Source organism: Mustela putorius, unplaced genomic scaffold (assembly GCF_011764305.1).
Source record: "Mustela putorius furo isolate JIRA1106 unplaced genomic scaffold, ASM1176430v1.1 tig00000592_pilon_pilon_pilon, whole genome shotgun sequence".
NCBI classification, from domain to species: domain Eukaryota; kingdom Metazoa; phylum Chordata; class Mammalia; order Carnivora; family Mustelidae; genus Mustela; species Mustela putorius.
In genome coordinates this window covers 8,333,664-8,346,470 of record NW_025421426.1, presented here as the reverse complement: position 1 = coordinate 8,346,470, position 12,807 = coordinate 8,333,664, and the positions used below count along the sequence as shown (strand labels likewise).

Here is a 12,807-nt window from a genome sequence, read left to right as displayed (position 1 = left end):
AAAAAAGAGAAGAAGAAGAAGGGCAGGAGTCAAACCTCGTCCCCTCAAAGTCAGGAAGGAGAAGTGACAACATTCTAGAAAGGCTCTCTCATGGCTGTTTTCCTGCTGGGCCCGTTTACTCATGTTCCATACTTGGCCTCTGAATTAGTTGAAGAAGGTCTGTTCCCACTTCAAGGGGGAAGCAAGAAAGTGAATCATTCTCTGAGTTCTGTCCTAGCCCCCAAACACCTGATAACATCCAAGAAGAGCCAGATCCCAGACACATGCCAGGACATCAGCTCCCAGCAAAGCCCCCGCGGATGCTGGCCTCCGGGCCGCACCTCCAGTGATTTGCAGAAGAGCATCTAGGGTGCCTGACTCTCCCTCTGATGGGAGCCAACCGAGGATTCCTAAAGGCACAAGGATGTTCCAACATAAACCCCAACCCCAAGCAATGATGAGACTCGTTCTCTCGTCTCTGAGTCTCTCTGTCACTCCGTCTGTGATTCTGTCTGCTACTTGTGCTATTCAATAAACTCTGTTTTCACTTTCTCTGGCTCACGTTTGATTTCTGTCCTGCATGAAGCCAGGGGTCCCTTGGCTGGTCCTGTGGGACGTTCCCCTGGGTTCCTGGACCCAACCTGCCTGCATCAATGGCCCCGCTCAAATCCCTCTAGAGTCCACCATTGTGGGCTGTGTAAGGTTCGGTCTGTGCCCTGCCCCTCGGCGCCCCTCCCGTCTCCCAGCCCTCTGGCCTCATCCTCCCAACTGGGCTCCAGGCACCCCAGCCTCCTCCTTCTCTCTTGTTTGCTCTGTGACCTCTTTCTGTCTCTCACTCTGGCCTGGCCCCTCTCCTCCCTTCCCCTCCCGGTTTGTCCTGCCGGAGTCTGTGCGCCTGGAGAGACCGGACCCAGAACCGGTTTAAGCATATCACCCTCCTCCCTTCTTCCAGTTTAGGATTTGCATTCCCTGAGTGTCCCCAGGCCTCCAGTGGAGGGGAAGTGGCATCGGGAAGCAGGAGGGAGGGAGGGAGGAGTGGGGTCAGCAGGGGAGCGAGGGGAGAGGAAACACACTGGTGGATCCCCCCACCACCCCCGCCAAGCCACCACCCTGGGGGTGCAGCCTGCTTCCCCTCTCTCCTACAGATTCCAGGCACGGAGCAGTTGGCTGAACAAGTAAGAAAAGAGAGCACTGCCCCGAGAGAGAAGGAAGTCCCTTGTCCCCGAAGCAAACTCTGGAAAGTCCTCATTCAGGCAGTGTTTCCTGAAATTGTCTAAGCATAAGAATCGACCCAGAGTGTTTGCTGAAATGAACCTAGATATTCCTGGTCCCACTCCAGATGACTTATTCAGACACTGGAGGGGCAGATGGAGGAGCGGGAGCCGGGGTCCCCGCCAAGGCGTCTTGTCGAGCCCCTGCTGGCCACCCCCCTCTCAGGCCTCTGCTAGGACGAGCCCCGACTCACCATGTCTTTGACCAGCAGGTGTCCAGAGGCGAAGGCAATGGAGTTGGGGGGCGTCGAGACTGGGAGCATGAAGGCGTAGGAGCAGCCGACCGTGCCGGGGATCATCAAATACAGGGGGTGCACTCTCAGACGGATGGCCTGGTCCGGGTGCGGTGGGGGGAGGGGACGACCACGACAGGGCAGCGGCGAGGAGCCACCACAACAGATGGAGATGGTCGAAAGCCACAGCCACAGAGACGGAAAGAGACGTGACGACAAAGGCGTAGCAGCCGAGACCAATCACAGCGGACAAGGAGACGTGTTTAGACACACACAGACAGACATGCAGCCAGAAACGCAGATCCACGGACAAGAGCAGAGACAGACAAGAAGAGAACCCAAACCAAGGGACACACGGAAAAGATATTCCCCCAGGTTAGTGACATTCTGGGGGCTGCAAGCTTGGGTGGGGAAGATTTTTCTAGAACCTTCTCCACCCTGAGAGCACATCGTCAGACTGGGAGGACTTGCTAAGACCCAGCTTGCTGGCCCCACTTCCCCTAGAGTTTCTGATTCAGCAGGTCTGGGACAGCCCAAGGAGCCTGCATTCCTCACAAGTTTCTAGCTGAGCCTGGTGCCAAGAACCACGGCTCTAACACACCCAGTCCCCTGCCTGCTCCTTCCCTCAGTGGAACAGTCCCCACAGCCAGTCCCTGGCCACCTTTAGTGGGGGCCTCACCAGTTTTCGGAAGCACAGAGAGGTCGAGATAGCATCGACTGATAAGCATTTCCCAACTTCTAAGACTCAAATGCGTCTGTGTGTTGGCCTCATTCCGTGGCTGGCTCCTCACCTTGCCCAAAGGACGTCTTCATCTACAATGCCTGTTGGTCTCTCCTCTCTACTATCGGATTTAAGATAGGGTATTTTTTGGCCCCTCGAGGGAATTTTGATAACCCAAAGCATACACATTTTTCTCAAAAAGGGCTAAATTCACCCCCTGATGTGCAAAACGTTTTTGGTTTGGATGATAAGCACCATTTAGAGCACCGGGTCATTCACTAGTGTCTTCTCCAGCAAAAGTTGCCTCGACAGACCTGGCAGGGTCCTCCCCGTCACCCCACAGCACCCTCATCTCTCTCAATCATCGGCTCCCTCAGATCCCGGGGGGTCTACGGATGGGGGTGTGAAATGGCGAGCTCACTCTGGAGGACAATTTGCCCACATCTAATAGAATTAGAGAAGCACATGCTTTTCAATGCAGGGGTCGTGTCTATGCATGGATCTAGATGGAATCAAAGGTTCCCAGACAAGGAAAGGTCAAGGGTGCCATTGTGGGATCACAGAAAAGGCTGGAAGTGACCTATGTGTCCCTCCGTAGAGAGCCTCGATAGACCCACCGCTATCCACTCATACCAGAATATCCTCTAGTCACTGAAAAAGGGTGAAGTGCCATTACAAGTTCATGCAAAAATAAGCCAACTAAAACCCAAAACAAGGTGGCTCAGAGACGTGTGCCTGGTCTATCACCGTTGACACACGAAGCATGTAGTTGCCACACTGATTTAATGAGATCAGTTCTGGAGTCTATTAAGAGAATCATATGGCTTGGTCTTCTTTAATCTGTTTAAATAGAAAACTCTGCTGATTGCTTGTAGCGTTCACCGGTTTTGAAATTCCCAACACAAACTCGATTTGATCACGACACATCGTTCTTCTCCCATGGTCCTGGATTTATTTTGCTATTTGCATCTCTGTTTACGTGGGAGATGGGGTTGTGACTTTCCCCCACTGCCTTGGCTGTCCTTCTTTGGTTTTGGTGTCTGGGTTTTGTTCACCTTATTCCTGGATTGAATGATTTTCTCCATTATTCTGTGCTCTGAAGTACTGTGAGTAAGGTGGGAGCTAGCTGTCTTTGCAGGCTTGCTAGTTCTCTCCTAGCCGACCTTCCGAGGACTGGCTGGTGATTTTTAGGACAGCTGTTCTCAACGGGGGATGGTTTTGTTTCCCCTACCAGGGGACATTTGCCAATGTCTGGAGACATTTTTGATTGTCACGATTTAGGTCAGTGCTACTGCTACCTCATGGATAGAGGCAAGCATGCTGCTGAGCCGTCCACCACCTACAGGACAGCCCCCCCTCCACAACAGACCATTCTTTGGCCCCCAGTGCCAATAGTGCTGAGAAACCCTTCTTGAGAGGGAGCTTAGAACTTCGCCTACCATTAGAATTTCTTCTGTGGTTATTTTTCTGCTCAGATTTCCTACTTCGTCTTAACCCACATTTGAAAATTTTATTTTCCTAGAAAAGTCTCTAAAGAAGAAAAGTTGGTATGCTTCAAAAGTATTTACTCTGAGCCTTTCTTAAAGAAGAAAAAAGAATCAGGGTCTGACACCTGCATGCATTTTGGAAGAGAACAAAGGCCTCTGTAGCTGGGATGGAGCTCTCGTGGCAGGGGACAGATTTCTGAAGTTACCCTCCCCACCCCCGACTCCCGCCCCAGGACTCTCACCAGCTCTGCCAGCACCGGCAGGAAGATGATGATTGTGGCCGTGTTGCTGGCAAACTCGGTGAAGAAGGCGATGACGACGGTGATGAGCAGCACAGCCAGGGCTGGGGGCATGTTCTCCAGGGGGTGCAGCTGCCCACCGATCCACGCAGACAGCCCTGACTCCTGCGGGGCACACGGAGCATCTGTTTACACCCCCATGCAGCCACAGCCATCATCCCCAGGGGCTGGGTCTGGGAGGGAGGTTAGGATGAACCCAAGTGGTGACAACAGTGACTACCAGGGCCACTGAGACTCAGAGAGGGTCAGCGACAGGTCCAAGGCTACATCTTCCTGCCAACGGGCACCAGCCTCTCTGCTTCTTGAGCTGCTTTCTACTCCAGCTCTAGGACCTAACTCCTGGATCCCCCAGATAATCCATTTGTCTCTAGTCCCCCCTGAGCTCCAACGGAAGTGAGAGGGGAAACAGGACCCTCTGTGGATGGTGATGAAGGACAAAAATATTAACATGATCATGTATGCAAAAACATTCATGAGTTGTCTGATCATTATGTAATGATATATACAAGATATCCCATCTACCATCTATAAAACCTGTATCAGATATATGTTAAATGCAGCCCTAACAAAATGATCACCAACAATAGAGATATATGTGAGTCATGATAAGGCCAATCCATTACGATGATAACATAATATTGTATTATTACTCATTTTAGCACAAGAATCATCATCCCTGAGGCTTTACGGTTTGCTTGGTACCTGCACGCCATTTCCTCATCAACCCCTCCCAGCCTTCCTGGAAGGCAGACATTTGTCTCTGTGTCACAGACGAGGAAACTGAGCCTGGTGAGTTCTTGTGACTTGCCTACGGTCCCCAAAAGTCATAATCTGAGATGTCTTTCACATTCAAGGGCATGTACTTCTCTCTCTCTCTCTCTTCTTTTTTTTTTTTTAAGATTGTACGTATTTATTTGAGAAAGAGAAAAAGCGAGCAAGAGAGAGAGAGAACGCAAGCATGGGTTGGGGGCAGAGGGAGGTGGAGAGGCACAGGGAGAAGCAGACTCTCCGCTGAGCGTGGAGCCCAGCATGGGGCTCGATCCCAGCCCTGGGATCATGACCTGAGCTGAAGGCAGACGCTTAACTGACTGGGCCACCCGGGCTCCCCACTGCTATGTACTTCTGTAAGCAAACATGGTCCTGCAAAGTTCCCTATCACTTGGGCACCATCCTCTGGACACAGCAGTCTGTCATGAAGAATGGTGATGGCCAGAGCTGACAACACCCTCCAGGATAGAGAAAGGACAAGTTAGATCGTCCCCTCCCTGGCTCCGGACTCCACCCCTGCCCTCGGTGTTGCAGAATTAGCATCGTGCCCTCTCCGCTGACTTCTGCAGGAGTTACTCTGTGTAGGAGTATTTAAATCAAGTGTGTGCTTACCATAGCGCTTTTAGCAACCCAGTATCCTTTGATATCATACACTTGGGTTTTTCAAAGAAATTGTATACATTTCTTTTATATTTGATGGAAAATTTACTGCTTATCTAGAACTTAAAATTTCATAATGGATTCTAGAACACAGCATACTGTTTTTATGTTTTTACATAAATAAAATACTACACTTGGGGGCACCTGGGTGGCTCAGTGGGTTAAAGCCTCTGCCTTCGCCTCAGGTCATGATCCCAGGGTCCTGGGATAGAGTCTCGCATCAGCCTCCCTGCTCGGCGGGAAGGCTGCCTCCCTCTCCCACTACCCCTGCTTATGCTCCCTCTCTCACTGTGTCTCTCTCTGTCAAATAAATAAATAAAATCTTTAAAAAAATACTACACTTGTCTCCAGAATTGACTTAAATGTTATCTCCAAGGAATGAATAATAAATGCTTAAAGATATTTTTCCCTAGAAGATGCTTTGTAAAATTTAGATGCTGTTTTTTGTCTGATAGCCTAGAAATGATGGCACATGGCAGAGTCAATGCCCCAGGCCTTCCCCAACCAGGGAACCCTTAAAGGGGAAAATGGGGCCACTGGTTTTTCCCATAGGCCATAGGTCTGGCTAAGAGACTGATGGCAGTTGTGTGTGATTTAAGGGAGAGAGGCTGGAGAGAAGGAATATTAATGACTTGGATGAATGAGAAGCCAACTCTGGGTGGCAGGCTTCCAACCAACGTCCCAGCACACTCGGGTCCTTGGCTCAGCTTCTGCAACCACAGGGAGGTCTGGCAGCTTCAGGGGAAAGAACCCCCAATGCCTGGGGTTCTCTTGGGGACTCCCAAGGGCTTCCCCTGCCCTTTCCCATTCCCTTAGGTATTAGAAGCTCCATTTCCTTGGAAACACATGGTCCCACATTGTCCCAGGGACTCTAGAACCAGCAACAGGCCAGGTGAGAGGCCATGCGGCCAGAGGATGAAGAGAAAGGGCCCCAAAGTCAGCTTAGGATTATTCCTCACGTTAATCCTTCCTAGCTGTGTCGTCCTGGACAAGTAACTTAACCTCTCTGTGCCTCAATTTCCTCATCTGTAAAAGCAAATATAACAGTGCCTATTCCAGAAGGTTATTATTTGGAGAAAAGGAGCAAGTCTACAAAAGCAGTCGGAAACCACCCCAGTACGTGGTGAACCCCCAACATGTGCCAGCCATCATTACAAGTCACAAGATGCCAGAGTTGGAAAAACACTCAGAAAATGTCCAGTGTGTTGGTTGTCAAACTGTGTTTCTTAAGGCCCTCAAAGATGTCAAGAAATGCCTGAGGCCCCACTGCAGGATGGGAGGGGAGAGGCTTGACAACTTGAAGAGCCTCATCAAACACAGTAGACTTGGCTGTGTGTATACTGTACTGATTATAAGCTGTGTGACTTTGGACAAATTGAGGAACATCTCTGTTCCTTGGTTTCTTTAGGGGGTTGTGGTCAGGATGAAACAAGTGCATGCGAAACATGGTAAGCACAGAATAGGATTCACTATTCTTATCTGACAAGCACTTAATACAGAGTTTACTCTGCACTGGGCACTATTCTAAAGACTTTGCTAATATAACTTATTTAATCCCTGTAACAACTCCATGAGGTGAGTTGTAAAATTATCTCCCATTTTATGGCTGAAGAAACTGAGGCAAAAAGAGGTGATGGCTGGCTGGAATAAATGAAATGACTTGTCCTAGGATTAGAATTTTGAGCTTATAATCTAGCTCTTACTTCATTAGGCTACCTTTCCAATAAATGGCAATCATCATCATCATGGCCATCACCATCAGCCTCATCATCATCACCACCACCATTATCATCATCACCACCATCATCGTCATCACCACCATCATCACCTTCATCATCACCATCATCATCATCACCATCACCACCTTCATCATCATCACCACTATGATCACCACCATCACCATCATCACCATCACCATCACCACCATCATCACAACCACTACCACCACCACCACCATCATCACCACCATCACCACCACCACCACCACCACCATCATCATCACCATCATCACCACCACCATCATCATCATCACCATCACCATCATCACCACCACCATCATTATCACCATCATCATCACCCCCCCCACCACCACCATCACCACCATCATCATCACTACCACCACCACCATCCTCTCTGAGGTGACTCTCCAGCAAGAAGTGAGAGATGGGGAAAATAGACATGTTTCTACTTGCCTACAGGCCTTGCTCCCTTCTCACTTACTCTCAAGCTCCTATAATCTGAATACATATTCATAGATAAGTTTATTTGGGGGATGATTAAATGAGATATATGTGAAGGTGCAGAAGAAGACCAATTTTTCAACCCCTGAGATAGGAAAACTATAATAACAATAACAGTAGTGAGGTTGAAGGTGGCTCTGGTTTTAGCACTGGTGTGTATCTGCCCTGTGCTGGGCACGTTCCATGCCTCACATCATCAACACTCCAAACAGCCCATCTCACAGGTCATGTCCAACAAATGTTCACTGAGCATGTTGCGTACCAGGACTCTTCTTGATGTCGGAATAGGAATGACTAAGACAGATGTAATGTAAGCCCTCACAGAGCTTACATTCTGGTAAGAGAGACATGAAGAAGCAAACAAATGATCAGGAAATTTGGGGGAAGGAAACAGGTAGGAAATAATGGGAGAGTGGCTACAGGGGAAGCTACTTAGACATGGTGCCAGGGAGGACCCCTGAGTTGGTGACCTTGGTGCTGACCTGAAGGACCAGGACTCAAGATCTTGGGAAAGAGCATTAGGCAGAAAGGAAAAAAATGCAAATGTCCAGGGGTGCAAATGCGTTTAGTGTGGCTGACATTAAGGGGCCAGTAGGATTGGAGGGGAGCCAATGAGGGAAGAGAGGTAGGCACGGATACCAAGGAGGTAGGCAGGGTCCAGGCCATGCTGGGCCCTGTGTATAGGCCAAGGAAGCCTTCAGACTCAAGTCTAAATATGTGGGGAGTCATGGGAAGTTTTATAGGGAGAGAAAATGCACAGAGGACACTAGGTGGGTTTAAGTGAATTGCCAAGCTCAGAGAAAGCCCTGGGAACAGCTTCCAGCCCTCCCGAACCAGCACTGGGGAGTCCACACATTCAGGCTCACGCTGGACCCCATCCAAGGACCTGGAAGCCCCAGGAGGCCTGGCAGTCGCCTGGGGAGGGCACTGGGCAGAGGCCAGGAAGCAGGGTGTGCCATGAGCGCTCTGGTCCCTCCTGGGGCAGGCTGTGCTGGCCTGGGGAGGGACTGGTACCAGCAGGGGTTGGGTGAGGAGGGCAGCTGCACGACAAAGCCCTTGTTGAACAGAAACCCCAGCGGCGGTGCAGGGCTGGGCCAGGAGCCAGACCAGCCTCCCAGCATGCCCAGCTGTCCTGCTGCCCAGCCTCCACTGAGAGCTGAGACTTTTTCCACCACATCCTGAACTCAAAGAAGCCTCTGGGGGTATAGGGTATAGAACCATGTCCTCTATCCCCTGCCTCAGGTACAGGCAAGGTTCACACCACCTGGATAAGTGGCACCTTCTCCACCGAGCTGCTCAGGCAAGACTCTCCGTGTCATCCCTGATTCTGATTTCCCGTCCCCCCACCCATTGCCTCCAGATTCAATTATAATAACCAACCACATCGGCTGAGTTCCAAGTGCTCCATATGCATTGGCTCATTTCATAACTGTAACAAGTCTATGACTTGACACCATGAGCATTCCTGTTTTGCAGATGAGAAAACCAAACCACATAGCAAAGAGGTCCAAGACCCACAACTCCAACCCAGACAGTCTGGTTCGACAGCCCGTGATTTTTACCATTGCATTGCGCGCGTGGCCTCTTCAGGACCTGGATAGTAGGTCATTTCCCTTGGGAAGCCTTCCCTGATACATCCCCAGTAGAAGGCAAAAGTGAGAAAAGTCAAGTCAGATGGGCAGGAGTTCAAATCCCAGCTCTGCTACCTATGAGCTGTGTTACTTAGGATCAGTCGATTAACCTCTCTGGTCCTTGGGATTCTTAAAATGGAGACAAAGACAGTATTGTTGCTCAACCATCCTTTTGTTCCCTTTGAAGTCTATACTATTGGACTTGTGTTATTTGTTGAGGGAAAAATGAGTAAAATAAAAATATATGTCCTAAAAAGGAGTCATTGTGTCAAGAACCTGAATGTGCCATCCCGATCACTTTCAGTGAAGGCTTTGTGGGTGACCTGATGTAACGGCTTAGCACTCCGAACTCTGAGGGCCCACTTGTCCCAGCGCAGGGAGCCAGGGCCCGTGAACAGGAGCAGGCCTCCACTGTCAGCCCAAGGGGCTGTCTCAGACCTTGTCTTGCCCAAGGTCACACTCACTCATGGGGTGGCCACAAGCAGGGATGCTGGGGTATGGCCTGGCCATCTCAGCCCAGGCCGGACATCTCCGAAGGGCCAGCTCAGCTCCACGCTCCCTGTGGGGTTGGTGGAGGTGTTGTGGAGTCTGCTCATGGTTGTGCTTCCGCCCCTGCCCTCCCCCTGTCCACAGCCGGGAACCTCAGGGGCACCACCTAACACCCCTCTTCACTCGCCTGCATTGCAGAGTCTGCTCCCTGGAGGGGGAACCCCCAAGAGCCACAGGACAAGTGTTTAGAGAGAGTGCGGGGAGTTCTGCGTGCACCCCATGTGCAAGGGGTTACGCCAGCTCTTACGTTCTTCTAATTACTTTCAATAGGCCTGAAGAGTAGAAACATTGATCCAGTTCATAGATGAGAAAGCTGGTGCCCAGAGAGGTTTAGAAACTTGCCCCAAGAGCCCCAGTGAGGAGTGGTAGAGCTGGGATTTGAATCCGGACCCTCAGACTCTCGAGCCTGGGCCTCTTACTAGCATACCCTTTGTGGGTATCTTACATCCTATCCACGTTGGAACCTGAAAATTAGAACTGAATTAAAGAAAGGAAGCAATCTGAGAGGGAATCTCAGGTTTCCTTCACCTTCGTTTCAGATTAGCCCTTAATCGGCTGTGGTTTTAAATGCCTTGGCTTACAAGGAGAGGTGGAGCCCAGCATCGTGAATTGGAGGGGTTCAAATCCCGGCTCTGACAATCTCCTGGTTTCACAAACATAGGCAAGCTACTCAGCCTCGAGTTACCTCCGTTCCCTCATCTTTGAAGTGTGGACGCAACCGCACAACTGGGCAAGAAGAATCGAACCCCCATTTGCAAAGCGCTTCACGTGATGCCTGCACTTGGGAAGTTCTTGAAAATGAGCCATTAGGAGGCTGGACTCTGAGAGCTGACGACTAGAGTTGGAACCCCAGCTCCTGAGCAGAGTGCAATCATACGACCTTCAGGGAATTGCTTAACTAACTTCTCCTTGCCTCAGTTTTCCTATCTGTAAAATGGGGACACAAATACTACCCAGCCCCTACGGTCAGCGTGAGCATTTGAAGGGGTAACAGCGAGGCTGCCCCTGCTCTGAGCAGGGCCCTCTGACCCTGCACCTGCACTGTGCCGACAGCCACAGCCTCCTGAAATTCTGTGCTCTGTTCCCCTCGCTCTAGTACCAGCCCTGCCTCTGAGCTCACAGAGCCATCTAGAACAATATTCATAATCACACTAACTAATATGAACAACTTCTAACATTTATATCATGGTGGTTACGAGCATAGGCCATGGCATTAAACTCCCTGGATTCGAATCTCAAGTGCATAGCTGTGTGACCTTAGGCAAATCGCTTTACTTCTCTGTGCCTCAGTTTCTTAGTCTGTAGAATGGGGATAACAGTGGCATTCTTGCAATAGGCTTATTGGGAAGTTTAAATGAGGTAATGCATGTAAAACATGAGGAACAGTGCCTGGCCCCAGGGGGAGAGCAAGGTGGGGTTATTCCTCTGTGCCCAGGGGACACTGCCAGCCATGAGAGTAGGAGTAGTTGGTAGTAGTGTGCTCATCGTGGGCTCCTGGAGCGTCTGGATCAGACCTTGCTCCTTTCGTCCACAGCACCAGATACAGAGGTTGGAGCCATGATGATCCCAGTATGGCAGCTGGGGAATCTGGTGGCCGTCTGTGTGCTCTGGCCTGGGCAGCCAGGACAGGGGGACCTGCGTCCTCCTCCCCGGGCTTGCAGCTCTTACCTCACAGCCTTTGGCCATGGCGAAGCCCCCTCCCAGGAGAAGAATGATGTTCCAAGGCACCGTGTCCTGAACCTTTTTCCAGGTCAGCAAGGGCTCTGTCTCTTCGTTGGAAGCTGGGTGGAGAGAAGACACTTAGCCTGAAGAGGGGACACGGGTACCCCCCGGGGGGCAGAGCAGGACCCAAAACACACCCAGGACACTCATTCTGGGGAAGGGTCACCAGCCCCTGCAGCCCCATCTTTGTGGGGACACCTGAGGGGTGGGTCTCCCGGAAGCCACAGTCTGACTCTAGCATCTGATGTCGGAGCTTCAGGGAAAAACCCCTCGAGCATCACGAGGGGCCTCTGCTCCATTCAGAATGAAAATAATTGTCATGGCTTCCAGAGCGTGAGAACCTCCTGGAACCGGGCACCCCACCTCCGCGCAGGACATCCTTTCAATGTCCCAAAACCCCTTCTGGGGCAGTGCAGCTTTCATCCTCATTAATCATAGAAAAGGCTCGCTTTGTCATTGAATGTGGACAGGAGGGAAAAAGTGGAAGGAAATTCAGGAAAAGAGAAACACGGCGTATCTTCGGTTCATGGGATTGTGGGAGGATTTTATTTCCTCAAAAGCAGCAGTATCTGCGAGCAGGGGTTAGAACGAGATGCGGCAAATGTCCATGAAGAGGGAGGGGGTGGACACTCCAGGCCCTGCCAGCCTCTGTGGAACCTGGAGGCCACGTAGGGTGGGAGCATCCACAGAAAGGACACATGTGAGCAGGCGTGGCTCCCAGGGAACCCTGCTGACCAAGGTGGGGGTGCATTTAGCCCGAGGGCTGGTTTGCTACACCGTGTTTGGGAGCATAGGCCTGGAGACAGACCCTGCTTGGATGTTGGCTCACTGCATGCCCTTGATCGTGACCTGCCCTTGAATGTGACCTTGCCCCCATATCCTCGGCCGACGTGTGGCGCAGAAACAGCCCCTGGAGGGTCCCTGGACCACTGATGAGGCGACGAGAGCTAGTGGTGGAGGACACAGTCCTGTTCGGCTCATAGCCAGATCCCTGCGTCCCTGCCTGGCACCCGGCCTGTACTCCAAAGCGCTTGACTGCTAATGTGATGTAAGATGTGTCACCCGATGCCTGCAGCAGGGTGAACGTTCCTGAAAAGGAACCGTCCCCACAGGTGGCCATCAGGGAGGCCGAGAGGACAGGTCCAACTCGTGCCCAGGGGCGCCCTCCTCCCCAGGACAATTCCTGGTCACACAACCACTGACACTTTGTTTCTCCTTCTCAGCCTTTTCCAAATTTCGTTATCTAA

At 51.1% G+C, this 12,807-nt stretch overlaps 1 protein-coding gene across 3 annotated transcripts in view; it reads right to left on the bottom strand.

The window, feature by feature from the left end:
• SLC13A3 (solute carrier family 13 member 3) overlaps positions 1 to 12,807 on the bottom strand; it is a 69,218-nt gene that overhangs the window by 3,572 nt on the left and 52,839 nt on the right. For all 3 annotated transcript variants that reach the window (XM_004746279.3, XM_004746281.3, XM_004746282.3), the window contains exons 10-12: positions 11,507 to 11,619; positions 3,934 to 4,095; positions 1,445 to 1,582 (exon numbers count right to left, since the gene is read on the bottom strand). In XM_004746279.3, the coding sequence (XP_004746336.1) occupies positions 1,445 to 1,582; positions 3,934 to 4,095; positions 11,507 to 11,619 (413 nt within the window). The remainder of the gene's footprint in view (positions 1 to 1,444; positions 1,583 to 3,933; positions 4,096 to 11,506; positions 11,620 to 12,807) is intronic.